General features: G+C 32.3%; 1 protein-coding gene across 1 annotated transcript; it reads left to right on the top strand.

The window, feature by feature from the left end:
* The first annotated feature begins 8800 nt into the window (after nucleotides 1–8800).
* On the top strand, nucleotides 8801–10905 carry LOC108487726 (uncharacterized). Its single transcript, XM_017792095.2, has 2 exons — nucleotides 8801–9177; nucleotides 9281–10905. The coding sequence occupies exons 1-2, from the start codon at nucleotides 8863–8865 to the stop codon at nucleotides 10694–10696; spliced, it is 1731 nt and encodes a 576-aa protein (XP_017647584.1). The 5' UTR covers nucleotides 8801–8862; the 3' UTR covers nucleotides 10697–10905.
* Nucleotides 10906–19303: the final 8398 nt, after the last annotated feature.

Below are 19303 nucleotides of genomic sequence, written 5' to 3'. Positions count from 1 at the left end.
TGCATCAATAATAGGTATTTTACATGCAATGTTTATCTTTAGATAGGATGTTATAGTCTCAAGATAAGAAATTTTATTTTTGCATATGTTAAGATATATAACAAAAGTTTACTAATTGAAAGGACGATTTCAAGTAATTAAATTAATTTATTTTGAGTGATATAGTCACAGTTGAAGTGATAAAGTTGTTCAATGCTAACACTAATGTTCCCTAAAAATCCAATCATCTCCCCTAAATTTGTAACTATAAAAAATAAAACTTTTGGTTCAATTATTTGTCTTTTACATATTTATTCAAAATATGAAATCATTGGAAAATCGAATGCGTAACTTATCAATGAGTACTAAGCAGCATTACAATTTTTAATTTTTGCACAGTTAATTCCAAAGAAATTAAAACCACAAAGTTAGGCGCTAAATTTGGCAATTGTTCCCACATTTGGGCCCCTATGTGAGAATAATGTCAAGCCCCAAATAGCGATTTAACCTTATTTAATTAAAGCAAAATACAATACAAAAGTAACCTAGCATAGTAACTTGGGATAACTAAAACTATTAAAAAGCTAATTCTTAGTTACTTAGAAAGTCTTAATATTCTCTACTATTATTTACCTTTCCTGCTCCAAAATATCTCTCACTTTCAGTCACTTGCTCACTCGCTCACTCACCCCTCCACTCTCTCTCTCTCTCTGTAACACCTTTTGCCCAACCTGATCATCGAGTCCAAGCTACAATATGCTACATTTTTTGTCAGAGCAACTACAAATAATTATACACTATTTGATCATTCATACATGTAATTAAGTGTAAACCACATTCATGTTAAGCTAAATAATCATTTCTAAGTCCCATATGAGCAAAAAGCTCTTTTTTTGACCTGAGGATGATTTAGGACCAAATTGTAAAGTTTTCAAAATCTTGGTCTGACATCGTGACTTCATGGTTTTTTTCATCGTGATATCGCCAACTCAGTAAGTCACCTTGCAAGTTCAGGCATCATGATGTCACTACATCACTTACTATTAGCCTATGCCACAACATTGGGGGTTTGTGGTTGCAACGTTGCCCTTGTTTTTGACAAAATGCACATTTGGTACCTATTAAATCATTTCCAACCAAAACATTTCATTGCATTCATTCATATATCAATTCCACCTATAACACCCCAAACCCGACTTAGACGTTATGGCCTAATCCGGAGATGTCACAGAGAATGGGTTTACTTATGTAAAATCATTTTTGTTATTGAACTCATTACTTCATATCCATTTTTGAAAACGTTGATTAATTAGTTTATTTGCCAAAACTTCCTTTTTAGCGGAAGTCTAACAAAATCGATACATTTTAAAAGTTAGACTCGTGTTCTTAGGAAAACCTCTTTTTACGTAAAAACTGTCAATTTCATAAAATAATTTTATCAAGCATGCAGAATATCAACAAACCAAAAATCAACAGTTTAAAACCATAGAATCCAAAGAGTCCCAAAAATTACAAACTCTCAAATGAAAACCAAAAATCAAGAATAAAACCATAGATTGCTAAGTTTAAATAGTTTACGGATATGTAGTCACCGTTGAGTCTCTGCGGCATCGTTCCACCTAAGCCTGTGGATTACCTTGCAAAATAGTTAACAGATGTGAGTTTACGAAAACCCAGTGTGTAACCCATCAAGATTAAGCATACAAACATACAGAATTATATACACAGTCAGAAACAGATACAGTTTCAGATTCAAATTTAGATCCAGATTCAAATTTAGATTATAGAAGCAGATATGCATAAATCCTACCTCCATCCTCTACACACCATCTTCGACCATCCCATCACACCATGTGGGGTTTAAAACACCCACCCATCCCTACACACCACATTGTGCCATTAAGAGACATATCAGAATATAAGCAGCCAAGCTGCTAGAATATAAGTGATTAACGCCGAACAAAATACTTCCTCCTCATATACAAATCTCACCCCCAATAACAGATGTAGAAATCAAATATAGATATAACAGATTTAACATACTCAACATGCATATATACAGATATCATATATACGTATAGCAGTACAGTCAGGCATACATTTAGTATCCTACTTAGATTAGTCTATCAGAATATCATAGCATACAAATTAAGGTTTAATTAGCCCTTACCGACCCTACAGTAGGCCCACAGTAGATCGAAGCAACCGTGCGACCCTAGGGAGAATTTTAGAAAAATTGGCCCATATGCCCGTGTGATTTGCCTTTATGGTTTGCCCATGTAGCCAACACACCTAGATTGGCCTCGCCCGTATAGCCTACACGCCCAACTTGGCCTAGCCCGTGTGGTCCACATGGCCACACTCAAGCCACCACACGGGTGACCATACGCCCGTGTGGTATCGACAGTGTAGTTTTTCAGCTTTCGTCGAAACTCAGTTTTTCACGTTTTGAAAACACACCTATTTCGGTTTAAATGCTACAGCAATCTCGAGCAGACCAAAACCTAAAGATAACATTTCAAAGTCCTATTAACAATCGATTTACAAAAACAATCAATACTAAGTTGAGCGACGTTCCACACTTACCACCGTAAAACGACCATAGACGAAAGTTAACCCAAAGGAGCGAAAACTACAGATTCGCCACCTTCACCTACACAACAGATCACAGAGTTTAGATTCTACATTAATCATACTATACTACAACAAAGAGGATTGAGAGGCTAACTGAAATTACGTGAAGAACAATATTTAACGAACAAGAAAGTTGAAGGGAACAAAGGGAACAGGACTTACACTAGAGAAAGGAAGAACAGAAATAAAATTGACAGAAAAGTAGAGAGAGCAAAAATGACGTTAATTCTTTGGAAGAGGAAGAAAACAATTAAAATTTGAAAAAAGAAAAGAAAAGAAGATATGCTCATAATCCCTTAATTATCTTCCACTAATCCACTACTCAACCTCCTCAGACTTTTAGTTCAACCGAAATTCTATCAGATAACAGAGAAAAAATTAACACCCTCACTAACGCAGGGACTTGAACACAAGACCTCCAACACATTGATTCCCTTACCACTCGAACCAGAAGGCTCATTCTAATGTGAATTTACAGATAATTTAATATAAACCCACTGAATAAGATAAGGCTTGATTCCAAAAATCACAAAATTAATCAATCTGGGACTTGAACCCAGGACCTCATACACACACCTGAACATTTAACCACTGAAGAAGATACATATTTGTGTTAAATATTTACAGAAATAGAGATAAATTATTTAGGGCGTTACACCACCTATACCAAAACATATATAAAAAAAAAGCTAAAACAAGTTCATAACATTTGAATTCAACCATTTAACATGACATTCAATACATGATCATCATTTAGGTTCAATCAATCCATTTGCTAACCTAAACATATCGACTATGTCATTCAAGTTCAACACATGCTTACCTATACATTTTTGAACACCAAGAACCTATATGACCTTCGTATAAGCCAAAACCAAAAACATACACCAATTATGCTTCAAGCATAACATTCAATTATACCAATACCAACCATTCATCAACTTAGTTACACTAATTACCTCATTTTTTTAATCTTTCACATACAAAATCATACAAGATTATATCATCACTCATACTAACAATTCCATACATCTACCAAGTTACAAGGAAATTGTACTACACAAGTTCAACCATACCATAATTGCCACATAACCAACTATCTGAAATGACCATTTGCACACTAAGGTGCCCCTATATACATGCCACAAAATTTGGACTCAAAAGAAAGTAATTCTATTATATTTTGATAGTGTGTGCTTCACACTGATCCAGTCGACAAGTTTCACAAGCTGATGATCTATAAGGGAAGGAAAACAACTAAACTAAGCATAACAATACTTAATAAGTTCAATTGAAATTACTATGTTTACCTTGATCATTTAAATTATAATAACTACCAATCATTTAGGCATTCAATTTGTCTATCCTTGGCATATATTGGTATAACTAAGCACTTGACAACATTAATAATAAAATAGGTTAGACATGCTTACATATCATGAATAATATCACTAACATTAAGATAATCACATGCCACATATCAAATTATAAATATATATATCATTTCATTGTCAATACCTTTTCAAGTTACTCATTTCAATTAAAATGAATATTGTTCAATGAAACTCTAGTAAAATGGACTTGGATACACGGGTGAATTAAGTTTCTCGTCCGAGCTAAACCTATGTTACATATAACCTGAGAATCAGCAACAAAGCTAGATCTTGTTAAATAACCAGAGAATCTATAACAAATGCTAGATCTCGTTATATAACATGTAAAATCTCTATTCAAACATACATATAATCCTATTGGTATGCCAATTGTATCTAAATTTTTACTACAAAGTGGTTTTTCTTTTCAAAAAAGTTATGATAATTCCTTCCGAAGTTGAATGAAACTGTTATCTAAGCAAATTAAATCTTCAAACTTTACAAAGACAATTTTCATTTCAAATGTGAGAATCCTGCTATGAATTTCCCAATCACTCAGGAATATCTATGTTTAATCTTTGTACCGAATTTTGCCCCAAATTTTCCAATCAACCAATTAGCTAGTGAAACTTCTAATAACCAGTGGAACTCGAAATCTCTGTATCAAAGTTGCTACCTACTGACTAAAGTCGCCAGCACATGACGGCAACATCTAAAATGGTTAGTCGTTGCTGGCGACATCCTCTAAAATCATTGTATTTTACCAACATCTTCTGAGGACTCCATCTCATGCCTTCAACTTTTTCCAAGTACTATGTTAGAGTTGTGTGACCCAAATTTTAAGAGATTGCTTGCAAGTCAAGTTAAACAAAATATATTTTCTTTCTAGAAGATTTAGTATTTATTAGTATAAGATATTTAGCATTTATTAGCATAGTTTATTTGACCTACTAATTTAGCCTATAAATAGGTTCTTTTACAACCTTAGAAAAGACACCCATTAGATATTAGAACTAATAACACATTTAGAGAATTTCGTGTTTACATTTTGAGGGTTCTTTGTTTTTGGGTTTTCGGGGTTTAGTTTTTATCTCCATTTTTTGTACTCTTTATTCTTTTGCCATTACCGTAAAATTATCTTTGCCCGTGGTTTTTTATCCTCTTTGGAGGGATTTTTCCATGTTAAATTTGTGTGTTCAATTTCTTAATTTATTCCGTTATTTTTTTTACTTATTGCTTAATCAAGTCAATCCTAACAAGTGGTATCAGAACTAGTTTAATTTTCATAGATCAGCCCATTCATATATGGCAGCAACAAGGTTTGAAATTGAGAAGTTCGATGGTGAGACAAATTTCAATCTGTGGCAAGTTCGGATGATGGCAATTCTCGTTCAAACTGGATTGAAAAAGGTTGTTACCGAGAAAAAGCCTGAGAATCTAAATCAAACAGAATAGGAAGAGCTTGATGAAAAGGCCTTGTCTGCAATCCAGTTGTGTCTCGCAAATACGATATTGCAGGAGGTATTGATGGAGAAGGTCTCATCTACCTTGTGGAAAATGTTAGAAACTCTTTATGTGACTAAGTCTCTGGCTAACCATTTAGTGTTGAAACAACGTCTATTTACGTTTTACATGAACAAATATGAGCTTCTTAGATATCACATCAGTCAATTCATTACTATTTTAAATGATTTAAAGAACGTTGAGGTTCATATTGATGATGAAGATCAGGCTATACTATTATTGTGCTATTTACCCCATCCATACAAGTCTTTCAAGGAGACCCTAATTTATGGCAGAGACAAACTCTTGTTCGAATATGTGAAGGGTCATTTGTTGAGTATAGACAAACTCGACAATGAGTTTGGTTTGGATAACAAGGCAGATAGGCAAGCTTCCGTTTTGGAAGCATCAAAGAAACGAGACAAAAGGTGTCGATATTGTAAAAAGTTAGGTCACGTCAAAGCAGATTGTTATAAACTGCGAAATAAAAGAGCAGCTGAGAGTAACGAATAAGATGTAGTTGGTGCTAATTTGGCCAATGAAAGCGGTGATGATTTCTTATTAGTGTCAACGAGCGATAAATCTAAGCTCACGTCTGAGTGGATTCTAGATTCGGGATGTTCTTTCCACATGTGTCCCAATAGAGAATGGTTCTCCACATACTGTTCGGTTGAAGGTGAAGTTGTGCACATAGGAAACAATTCATCTAGTAAGGTAATTGGTATTGGCACTGTTAAAATTAAGATACCAGATGGGACGATTAGGACACTCTCAAATGTCATGTATGTACCTGATTTACGAAAGAATCTCATCTCCTTGAGTATTTTAGACTTGAAAGGATACAAAATCAACATCGAGTCGAGAAACATTAAAGTATCTCGTGGAGCTCTTGTTTTGTTAAAAGGTAAAAGAACCAGTAGTTTTTATATTCTGAAAGGTTTTATAGTGACAGGTGAAATCGGATGTCCCTCATCCGTTACGGAGTCGAAGTCAACTCGTTTAGAGTGGAGGCAACTTGGTCATAGGAGGGAAAAAGGTATGACCGTTTCGTTGAAGAGAGCTTCTCTTTTGGATACAGGTTTTGAAAAGTTAGGGCACTGTGTTAGTGAAAATCAAACCCAGGCAATGCACAAGTTGAAGGCTAGAAGTCTTCCAGCTTCTAAGCATAGATTCGACTCAATTAATTCTCTGCATAGTTCAAGATAGGCCCGTGGCGGGCTTTGACAAAGATGGCATTGTAAGAATTTGTGTCAAGGTGTAGATTGTTAGAGTTGTGTGATCCAAATTCTAAGAGATTGTTTGCAAGTCAAGTTAAACAAAATATATTTTCTTTCTAGAAGATTTAGTATTTATTAGTATAATATATTTAGCATTTATTAGCGTAGTTTATTTGACCTACTAATTTAGCCTATAAATATGTTCTTTTACAACCTTAAAAAAGACATCCATTAGAGATTAGAACTCATAACACATTTAGAGAATTTTGCGTTTACGTTTTGAGGGTTCTTTGTTTTTGGGTTTTCGAGAATTAGTTTTTATCACCATCTTTTGTACTCTTCGTTCTTTTGCCATTATAGTAAAATTATCTTTGCCCGTGATAATTTTTATCCTCTTTGGAGGGAATTTTTTCACGTTAAATTTGTATGTTCAATTTCTTAATTTATTCTGCTAATTTTTTTTACTTGTTACTTAATCGGGTCGATTCTAACATACTGTATATTTGTTTAATTAAATAATTGACCAGTTAACCTATTTTACTATTTTTCTTTTTACTTTTGACATATATGAAAATAAGATAAAAACCTCTTTTCTCCTTATCATCAACTGTTAAAAGGAGGCAGATTAGAAATCATTTATTCAGAAAAAGGAAAGTGCCAGCCGATGATTTGTATACATTTGATCCAACAAAGCTTCCATTTTTTACCACATATATTTGCGAAAACGCCTCTCTTAATTTCTTAAACGGTTCATGTTTCCTGGATGCTCCAAATCCTCCCCTTTGGAGGCAAATCTAGAACTTCATTTTACCATATGCCTCCTTGGAAATGATTCAGAAACATATCCAAATGTTGTTAAGCAATTTATAGCAAACCGGTATATTTAATCATTCTATTTTCATGTTAATTCATTAAGGTTAAACAGGAGAGGAAACCTTATTAACTTCAATTCCAAACTGCCCAAATCTTCAACTTACTGTTCTTGTGTCGGCTTCTGAATTAAATCCTGTTGAGTTCATTTGCTCCATCCATTCCTACAAAGTTTACAGCTCATTTATAATTTATGTAAGTGCCCCTTCAATATAAGAAAATGGTTAACTTTGGTATTCTACTCTTGAATTAGATTCCTAATACACTAATTAGCAACTACCGCCTGCTCATTGTAGCATGAAACCATTATATCCTGCTCTTCTTCAAAAATTAAATAGAAGTTTCACTTCAAATGGAAAGGTTTAGCTATATATCCTGTAAACTTTCTATATGAAAGGTTAATTATCAGCTATGGGAGAAGGCATTAATAAATTAATTGGTTTTTACATACAAGTCTCATATAAAATCTCAAACAATTTCTTTCATATGTATTTATAACTTTATGATAAGAAAGAATATATATATATATATATATATTAAAAAGAGCGCGAAAAACCTTTCGAAAACTTTAAAGAGAGAGAGAGAAAGAAATAGTGCCGCCAAAATTCATAAGTAGCCGTTGGCTTCCAACGGTTTTTGGCCTTTCAAAAATTAGTTAAAAGTTTCTTTTTGAAACAGCAATGTTTTAACTATCTTAAACACTTTCTATATAAAAGATTAATTATGAACGAAAGAGGCATTGATGCATCATTTGGTATCTCCATATTGAGTTTATAGTTAGATGGAATATTGTAGTTTCAAGATAATAGTAATAATAAATTTTTAACTTAAATTTACTAAATGCAAGGACAATTTCAAAATTTTAAATTAATTAGTTTTGGTCTATTGAAGTGATAAAATTGTCCAATGCGAACACTAAATATCCACCATCTTCTTCCCTAATATTATAATTATAACAAAATAAAAGTTTTGGTTGTGTAAATATTTAATTAAAATATGAAATATTTAGAAAAAGAAATATGTAGTGTTTGCAGGATTAAATCTTATAAATAAAAATGATTTTTCGTTGCCAAACATCCTATTTAGTATATAATTTAATTTTTAAAAATACAATACAATATTAACTTAATTTAGTGATTCTGGACAGCTCAAATTTTTTAAAGAACTAATTCCTAGTTTCCTTATAAATACTGAAATTTTTCCTCTATTAATTATCTTGCCCATTCCAAAATATCCCCCTCCCTCCTCCCTCCCCTTTTGTCTTTTGTTGTTTGTTGGTTTTAGAGATGGTGAAGAAAACCTTAGGCCGCCAAAAGATTGAGATGGCGAAAATAAAAGATGAGAGCAATCTCCAAGTAACCTTCTCAAAACGTCGGTCTGGTCTTTTCAAAAAGGCTAGTGAACTTTGTACTCTTTGTGGTGTTGAAATCGCCATTATAGTATTTTCACCTGGCAATAAGGTATTCTCTTTTGGCCACCCTGATGTTGAAAACATTCTCAACCGTTACGTCCACAACACAAAGGATACTTCTCCAACTTGGCAGCTCATTGAGGCTCATCGTAATGCTATTATCCTTCGGCTCAACGCGCAGCTTACTGAGGTTTGGTACCCATTTTCTTTTTCTTCTTCCTTTTTTTTTTTTTTCTATTGTAGAATGAACAATATTACATAAATATTATGTGTGCATGAGTCATTTCTATCAGATGATGAGCCAAATAGAAGCCCAGAAAAAGCGTGGCGAAGAGCTTGACAAAATGAGGAAAGCAAGCCAAGAGCAAAACTGGTGGGAGTCCCCCATTGAAGAACTTAGCCTCCCACAACTCCAGTTTCTGAGATCAGCCATGGCAGAGTTGAAAAAGATCGTGCAAAGGGAAGCTGAGCAACTTATCATTCAGAATACAAATTGCCAGCAGCTTTTCCCTGGGAGTTCAAGCCAAGGAACGAACACAAATTCAAAACAGTTTTTCATTGGGAGTTCAAGTCAAGAAATGGATACAAATCGACAACAGTTTTTTCCTGGGAGTTCAAGTCAAGGAATGGATACAAATCCACAACAGTTTTTCACTGGGAGTTCAAGCCAAGGGATGGATACAAATCCACAACATCCACCACAGTTCTTCACTCCCGCACAACATCCACCACAGTTCTTCACTAGAAGTTCAAGCCAAGGGATGGATACAAATCCCTTCACTGGGAGTTCAATCCAAGGGATGGATACAAATCTACAACATCCACCACAGTTATTCACTGGGAGTTCAATCCAAGGGATGGATACAAATCCACAACTTTTCAATGAGAAGTCAAGCCAAGGAATGGATACGAATCCACAACATCCACCACAGTTCTTCACTGGGAGTTCAATCCAAGGGATGGATACAAATCCACAACATTTTTTCACTAGGAGTTCAAGCCAAGGAATGGATACAAATCCACAACACCCACCACAGTTCTTCACTGGGAGTTCAATCCAAGGGACGGATACAAATCCACAACAGTTTTTCACTAGGAGTTCAATCCAAAGGATGGATACAAATCCACAACAGCTTTTCCCTGAGAAGTCAAGCCAAGGAATGGATACAAATCCGCAACAATTTTTCACCGAGAGCTCAATCCAAGGGATGGATAGAAATCCACGACAGCTTTTCCCTGAGAAGTCAAGCCAAGGAATGGATACAAATCCGCAACGGTTTTTCACTGGGAGGTCAATCCAAGGGATGGATACAAATCCACAACAGTTTTTCACTAGGACTTCAATCCAAGGGATGGATAGAAATCCACGACAGCTTTTCCCTGAGAAGTCAAGCCAAGGAATGGATACAAATCCACAACAGTTTTTCACTGGAAGTTCAATCCAAGGGATGGATAGAAGTCCATCATTGTTTTTCATTGGGAGTTCAAGCCAAGGAGGGACTCCTAATTATGAGACAATGAACAACAATATGGCATTCAATGCAAACATGATGGGTGGGGAATACATTGATCCGAATATGATAGCTCCAACTCCAAATTACAATCCTAATCCTCCTGCTGAAGGACACATCAATCCGAACCCTGAGGGATCCGATATTCTTGCTCCAACTTCTCCAACTTCTCCTGGATTTGGTCGTGGGCTTTTCTAGTTAATTAATTTATTTGTGTTGAATAAAAGAAAGAATGGTAGGCACAGTTTAAGTTCTCTTTATGGCTCTATTATAATGTATTTTGGCTTTTGAGTTGGTTCTTGATGTGTAATCTTTTGAATTTGGTTCAAAGACTGTTCCTATTTCTGTTAGATTCGGATACTTATGATGATAAATATAAGGCCTGTTAATTGTCTGCTAAAAATAATAAGAAAGAAAAAGGAGAAGCAAAGAAATAACGAAATAGCAGTTGGCTTCCAATGGTTCTTCGGCTTTCAAAATTAATTTCAAGTTTCTTTTTAAAACGGAATAAAACTTATATTTGTATTATAATTCCACCAATTTCTTTCCTACTTTTTTTCCATTCTTTATAATAAAGAAAAATAAAAAAAGAGCGGGAAACAAATGGCGCTATTAAAATACAAAAGTAGCCGTTGACTTCTAACAATTCTTCGCCTTTCAAAAATTAACAGAAAGTTTTTTAACTATCTTCTATACTTTCTATACAAAAGCTTAATTATGATCTCTTGGAAGGCTATCTACTTGTATATTTCAATGTGTACCGACTAATTCCATATAAATAAAATGCATACTAATTTATTTATTTATCCCTCCAACTTTATATAATAAAAATCAGTTAATTTTGTGCATTTTTAGCCTTTTAAAAATACGTAATTTGTCAAATCATCCCAAAATAGATAAAAAAATTAATGTTTGTTAATTTTATTGACGTAACATACACGTGAATTACTATGTGGATGTCATGTCAGCAAAGTTAAGAAACGTTAATTTTTCTATTTATTTTAGAGTGATTTGATAAATAATACAAATTTAAGGCTAAAAATTTAATAAAAATTAAAATAATTTTTTATAAAATTAAAATTCCAAAAATATAACGATTTCCAAAACATCATATCCTAAACTAGTATATAATTTAATTCAAACAAAATACCAAACATAGGAATTTTGACAGGTCAGACAGTTGAAATCTAACTCTTAGTTTCCTTATAATTACTTAATATTTTCTCTATTAATTAGCTTGCCTATTCTTTCCGCGGATATTCCAAAAATTAGTGGAAATTTCCATCTTTTGCCCTCATCTTATAGTTTACTACAAAGAAAATTTTGTCAAAAACCTTAAAAATACTTTAAATGAACAAATAATTTTAAAATTTTTTCGAAATGTATTGTTTACGGTGCTGTTAAAAATATTTATTTTAAACATAAAATTGTAAAGTAAAGACAACATTAAATACATTAATATTATAATATATGAAATATCAATTTTAATATTTTAAGAAATTAATATAAATTATTTATAAAATTTAATCAATATATAAATTATATTTTAGATATTAAAATTACACACATAAATTAATAACAGTTTCAGATGTGATGACATAATTGATTCAAACACAAAATATATTTTCTCCTGTATTATTGTTCTTCTAAGATGCCATGTTAGTAGTACACAACAAGTGAAATGGGTTTTAGCAACCATATTGCAAATACATTAGATATTGTTGACTAAAATTGAAACATATATAAAAACTTAGAGATAATTAGCTAAGTTTAATTTTTAAAGTGCTAATTTCAATGACAAATGTAAATTTTGAATTTTGCACATAATAATAAAATAAATTGTTATTAAATATTTTAATAGTAGTAACAAATTTAATTATCTATTTATTAATTATAACGATATTTAAATGTTGTTACTTAATTTATAGAAACACTAAACTAACAATAAAGTTTGTTATTACTAATTTTAAATTTTATATTTAATGATAAGGTAATTTATTATTATTAGGTAGTTTATTATTAAATTTTAACTTTTACATGGTGCCATACATAATTTTCTTTTACCTAATTTCGTTTCATTATTAATAATATGGTGGAACATAGTGTGAGCCTGTAAATGTATTAACTTTCGAAACCATAATAGTGCACATTGTAATTTCGTTCTTAAATTAGTATTAAATAGTTTATTTATTAATATTTTGGTGCATTTCAACTCGTCTCCATTAATATCGACTTGTATCAATAGGTATCAATTTATGCTAATTAGCTTAAAATTTTGATATTTTTAATTAATTTTAATTTTTTATCTTAACCATTTTAATTTTCTATAATCACATTTAAAATTAATAGCTAAATTTAATTATTCAATTTAATTAACAATATATAAATATGATAAATATATTTATATGAATGCAATTAAGATATATTTGCATGTATATATAATATATAATTTATTAATGAATTATAAATTATACTCTAAATATTTCTATCAAAAATATTTAAATGTGTATATAATTTGTCAAGAAATTAAAAATTAAACTACAAGTGATTGCTTGTCTATGAAAAATATTTAAAACATCTACAAACTCAAAACGGTACATCTAAACATGCCGGTAATGGTATGTACTAGTTCCAAGATAAAAATGATATGCTTACAGGTACCATATTTATTACCTTAATGGAAATATCCCTTTGAACTCTACCACAACATGATGATGTAACACAAAACCAAGACGAATACACGAAATTCTAAAGATACGTTTTAAGTTTTTATTATTAAACACTAAAGTTTAACTTGTATAGAGTGATGGTTAAAACTTTTGTCACACATTTGTTTGACACGAGTTTAAACCCTGTCACCCCCACCCCCAATATTCTATATAAAAAAACAAATTTTGAACTTTTTTTGCATTCTCCACGTCTATTTTATACTCCATGTTTAGAGTTTGTAGTTGTCTCTCCCAACAATGTCGTCTCCAAGGTTCAAACTTGCATCTTCCCTTGGAAATGCAAACTGCCTTACCATTGCACCCAACACTTGTTGGTACAAAAGTTTAACTTTATTACTTAATAATTAGCGTAAATTTTTTTGCCGATTTCAATCAATAATAATAAACATAAACCAAACATTATCAATTGACATCGGCATTGTTGCCAGTGCAGGAGAACATAGGTTCGAGTGCGTTGAAACACATTATCCTCCTATTTAAGGGCTGGAGAGGGGTTATAGGTAGTTCTAATCATTGTATCAAAAAGAGAAAATATGATAAAAACCTATAATGAAATAAATGTTCAAAAGAATAACATATTTTTTTAAGGAAACATAATTAAATTAAAGCGACAAAAAGCCAACAAACATAATAACCAACCGAGATATAGACCTCTAAGACTCGATCTGATTGGCTTATCCCATACCATTGAACCTATTGTCCAACAATCTCAACAAAAAGCATCTCAAAATTAGCATAAACTAGCGCAGGCAAAGAAGCATGTTTAAACCAACTCATATAATTTATCTAACCTTATAAATGAAGTTTGGGTATATATTTCTTGTACCCAAAATATCATTTATTTATTTCAATTAATTAATTAGTTAACTTAAATATATTATTTTTCCAACCCAATTCTAATTTCGTTAAAGTCATGATAACTATACCATACTAGAATATATTATATTAATTTAATTAACTTGCTCTCATGGAATTATGATCACTAAAATTAATTTAATTTCAACTCCAAACTTCAATTATTTACTTGCAAATTAATTAAATAATAATTCAAAGATATTAATTTAATTATCTAGTCATCTCTTTTTCATAGCGAGAAAATACATTCATCGCAGATAGTGATACATGCGGTCTATTTCTCTAGTTCATCATTTCACATTTTTTATATCATTGATTAGTGTAAATAATCAAGGTTGTACCAAGCTAGCGAAGGGACCAACTGGATACATATAATTAGGGATCAAATAATTTGTAATTAAGATTCATCTTTTCATCTATTAATTACAACATTATTTAGTCATGGAGTCATACCACTAAAGTACCATGACTAAATTGTCCCCATTATATATCATTACGAAAACTACTACATTAAGTGCTTGTCCGAGGACCTTATCATATGTGTGTTACCCTCATAAGATATCCTTAATCTATTTGGGATAAAATTCATTATCCTAATATGATCATATTTTATATCATGGTAATCACTACATCTTCCTACATAAAAAGTCAATTACCAACGATTAGTAATTAAATTATTCGTCTTTGGACAAATGACCCACGGTCACGTTACTTTTCATATATCATGAAATACCAATGAGAGGATATTATTTACCCTTTATTGGACTATGAATTCCACTATTGTAAGTGAACCTATGTCATGTAAAAGCCGTATATCCAATGTACCAACGTTCGACTCTATTACCAATCGAACTCAAACTTTTATACATCAAAGTATACGAGTCACATACACATAGTCCATCACTTACTCAGGATTAATGTAAATCACACTATGAACACCATAAGTGAATAAATCAATAAACTAATCTAGGATATATCCTCATCGAGTCATGTCCTATGTATTATTAGTGCAGTCAGTCACATCCATGTCTTTATCTTCTGAAAGTCATCCACTTCGATACCCAAGACAAGATATCTCCCAATTGCGACTTGATAGATGGTGTAATAGTATTTCAATTTACTTGCTCAATTTCTATTAGACTACGAACTTGTCTAGATTATCTACTAATACAAGTTGCCTTCTCGTATTACAATCCGACCACATAATACAACTTAGTATTAGTTAAATGCTAGATAATCAATAAGCTAATATTTGCTTTCATTTTTTGTGTGCAAAAACCATTTGAGGACATTATAGAAAAGATATTAATGATAATGATAGAATCTATTAAATCAATTTTTTTGGAAAATTACATATACATAAAGTACATAAACAATATCACTACACTAAAGGCATTAAATGACACTAGATCATGACGTAATCTTGTATAAGATATTGCAATGAGCAATATATCCTCATTCATACTATTAGGCTTGTCTTTCTTCAATATAAGAAAATTTATATTATCATTAAGCTCTACAGAGAACTCACCTCATTCATGCCACCCACAACACTGTGAAAAAATGTGTAACATTCCGATTTTGGGCTTCATCGGAACAGTGGTTTCGGGACCACAAATCCGATGAGAAAAATTTCATTTTTATTGTACTTTTATGGTCTACGATTTCAAAGAATGATTTTTTGAAAATTTCATTCGAAAATTTCGATGTTTGGGCATGCAATTTAGTAAAAAGGACTAAATTGTAAAAAGTGTAAAAGTTGAGTTTTATATGTTAGAGGTGTCTAATTGTCATGAAATTTTAAATGGGAGGTCTTTAAATGATAATTAAACCATTTTATAACTTGTTGGACAAAAATGGCCTTGGTTGGGTAAAATTTGAAAGAATAGTAAAAAGGGCATTTTGGTCATTTAGGGGTAAAATGAATTAAAAGACAAATTTTAAACCCCAAATGTGTCGCTTTCTTCTTGCTACAACAGAATGTACCAAGAGTAGCCATGGTTAGGGTTTGGCCAAGCTTTCAAGCTTAATAGTAAGTGATTCTGAGCTCCGTTTTTAATGTTCTATGTATTTTTGAAATCCCGGTAACATGATTTGCTCATTTCTACCATTATTTTGAATTAGGATTTATGTTTAAAAATTTACCCATGAATGATATGCATGTATTTTGATGTTTAATGGTAGAATATGAAGCTTGAAATTGTGTTAAACAACTTTTGCTAAGCGATTTTGCGTGAAAACGAGTAAAACGACATAATCGATACAAATACCTAATGTTCATAAGTACATGTTAGAGTGAGAATTTGATGTTTCCATAGAAGGTAAAAATTATCAGTATGTTATCATAAGAAAATAGGAAGAAGTTTAATTTCCGAACCTTGGGGAAAAAGTGCAAATATGCAAAAGTTTAGGGGTCAAAATGAAAATTTGTAAAAATATGATTTTTAGACCCATATGAATAGTGTGACTCATTAGTAGGCTAAATGTGATATTATAGATCAAGGAAATCGAGATTTGGGCTTAAATCGGGAAAATACAAGGTTTTGGACTAGAATGGTAAATTGCCATTTCTAGATCCGAGGTAAGTTCGTATGGTTAAATTTTTAAATTTCAATATTATTTTATGAATAGTGATTAATATTTATGTATGTTAATTTTTGAAAATAAGTAAATTATATACAAAAGTTACGAAATTGAACTGAGTATTTTGGAAGAACGAAACGCAGGAAATGAGTACGATCGTTCAGTGAAAAAGATCAATTGACGGTAAATTACCCAAGTAAACCGAGATTCAGCATTTCTTTTGAATTCTCATGTTTGCTTTCCGTTTAGCTCTTACGAGCTTTCGTTAACTCATATGAGTTTCAGTTAACCCTTTTGGGGTTTCAGTTCAGCTCTGATGAGCTTTAGTTAGCCTTCGGGCTTCCGTTTAGCACTTATGTGCTTCAGCTAAACTTCGGGCTTCAGATCATGATGTACTCAAATCCGTAAGTCGTTCCTTGAATGAACAAGTTGGTAAGTCGTAATGTGGAAAAATAAATTTAAGTAATGTTATCATTATTATTATTGAGCTTCATTGTGAAAAATGAGTAAGGGATCCATGAAATGGTAAGTTCATGATAGTTGGAAATGATCTTATGATAGTGATCATTATATGTACCAAAATAGATTTGGATAGCAGCATTTGTCCAACTTTGAAAATCCACTAAAAATAGTAGAAATTTATTTAGAAGCTTAATAAAATATGAAATTAAATCTTAATCACATAAAGGAAATGGTGAAACAAAACAATTCTGTATCATGAAATATTTGAATTCTTGTGAGATAGAGTCGGAGTGATTCCAGACTCCCCTGTCTCAACTTTGGAAAACCACTAGAAATTGTACAAAAATAATTATTAGTTAAAATTCATATTAGTGAAATACTAAATGAGTCTAATTTCAGGAGAAAGCGATAGGAACATTATCCGAGTCTCATACTATGAGATAATTAAATTTTAGTGAAGAAAGGTCGAAGCTGTCAAATAGCAAAATAGGGGATACTTTAAATAATAAACTGTACTTATTGGCTAGATCAAAAATTCTAAAAATTTTATGGTGAAAAGATATAGAGTCTAGTTTCTGGAAAAATTTACAGATCTTAATTTGAAGTTTCGTAGCTCCAGATATAAATGATTTAGTGACTATGACTCAAGAAAATAGCTTAACCAGAACATGTGTAAATGTACAATTGGGATAGTTTTACTATGGAAAGCATGTTAGTAAATTGCTTATTATTTTCATGTGATCTTACTAAGCGTAAAACTTACCTCCTCATTTTCATTTCTTTTAGTGTTTTCAGGTTAGCTCGGGGTTGGAGATCGTCAGAGGCAGCATCACACTATCAAGCCAACACCTTGAGGGTATAAACAAATATGCTAGAATTATCAAGTGAGTGGCATGTATAGGGACCTGGTTTTATAACATGTGTTATTATAATTTGGCCAAATATATTGGTCTTTAGTGAGCTAATGACTCTGACTTATAAATCTAGCTATTCATGTTATGTCTGATATTGGTGATGTGCATATGCTTGTTTACCATGCATGGTTGGTAATATGTTATGTGTTGTTATGAGAATGCATTGCTTGTGTCTTGATTGTGGATATATATAATTACTCAAATATGCCATGTCAATTGCTTGAAATGTATAAGTGTGTGTAGGTAATTAAGGGTGACAATTGGCTTAGAAAATAGCCTTGAAATTGTCCACATGGATAGATACACGGGCGTGTGTCTAGGCCGTGTGTGACACACGGCTTAAGCACACAGGCGTGTGCCTTGGCCGTGTGACCCTAACTTGTTCATGACCAAATGGACAAAGAGCTCCATGGGCACAGGATACGGGCGTGTCCCAAGCCACACGGACGTGTGTGACCACACGGCCCAATCCACACGGGCGTGTGACTCTTTGAAGCAAGAAAATTTAGTTAAGTTGCCCAAAGATTTTCAAAGTTCTTGGTTTAGTCCCGAACCACCTCAATGTATGTTATAGGTTTTGAAGACCTATATAAGGGACAATATGCATGTGTTCGAGATGTTTTAATTTTTGGTGATAATTTTGTGGCCCGGTTTTGCATGTTGTGAATGTTTAAGTCCAGTAACGCCTTGAACTCTATCCCGGCGTTGGATACGGGTGAGGGGTGTTACAAAATGTTTGCACCAATAAGAAGCTAACACGTCCGATAAAAAGTCGAATTCAACTTATCAGGACCCAATGCCTTGTTAGGATGCATATCCATTATTGTCGTGTGAAATTCTACCAAGTTAAATGGTGCCAAAAATCTTTCATTCTAGCCTTGTGTAAGACAACTATGATGTTGGATCTAGTGCCCTAAGTGTAGTATTTTCGTCTAAGTACACTTGTAATTTGTCGAATAAATTGATTAATAAAATTATTCATTAATTAATATACTTTGTATTATTATCCTCAAATAGTTTTTGCACATAAAGCAAAATAGAAGCAAATGTTATTCATTGGTTGTCTAATTTATAAACTAATACTAAGCAGTATTACAAGGTCGAATCATAGTACGAAAAGACAACTTGTATTAGTTGACAAACCTAAACATCTTCTTAGTCTAATCGAAAATGAGCATCAATTGAAAGACAAATATATTGTCTATCAAGTCAAATTGGGGAAATGTCTTGCCTTGGGCATCAGAGTGAATGACTCTTAGAAG

The sequence above is a fragment of the Gossypium arboreum genome, chromosome 2 (assembly GCF_025698485.1).
Source record: "Gossypium arboreum isolate Shixiya-1 chromosome 2, ASM2569848v2, whole genome shotgun sequence".
Lineage (NCBI taxonomy): Eukaryota > Viridiplantae > Streptophyta > Magnoliopsida > Malvales > Malvaceae > Gossypium > Gossypium arboreum.
The sequence above is the reverse complement of the archived record's forward strand: the minus strand, read 5'-3'. Positions and strand labels throughout refer to the sequence as shown.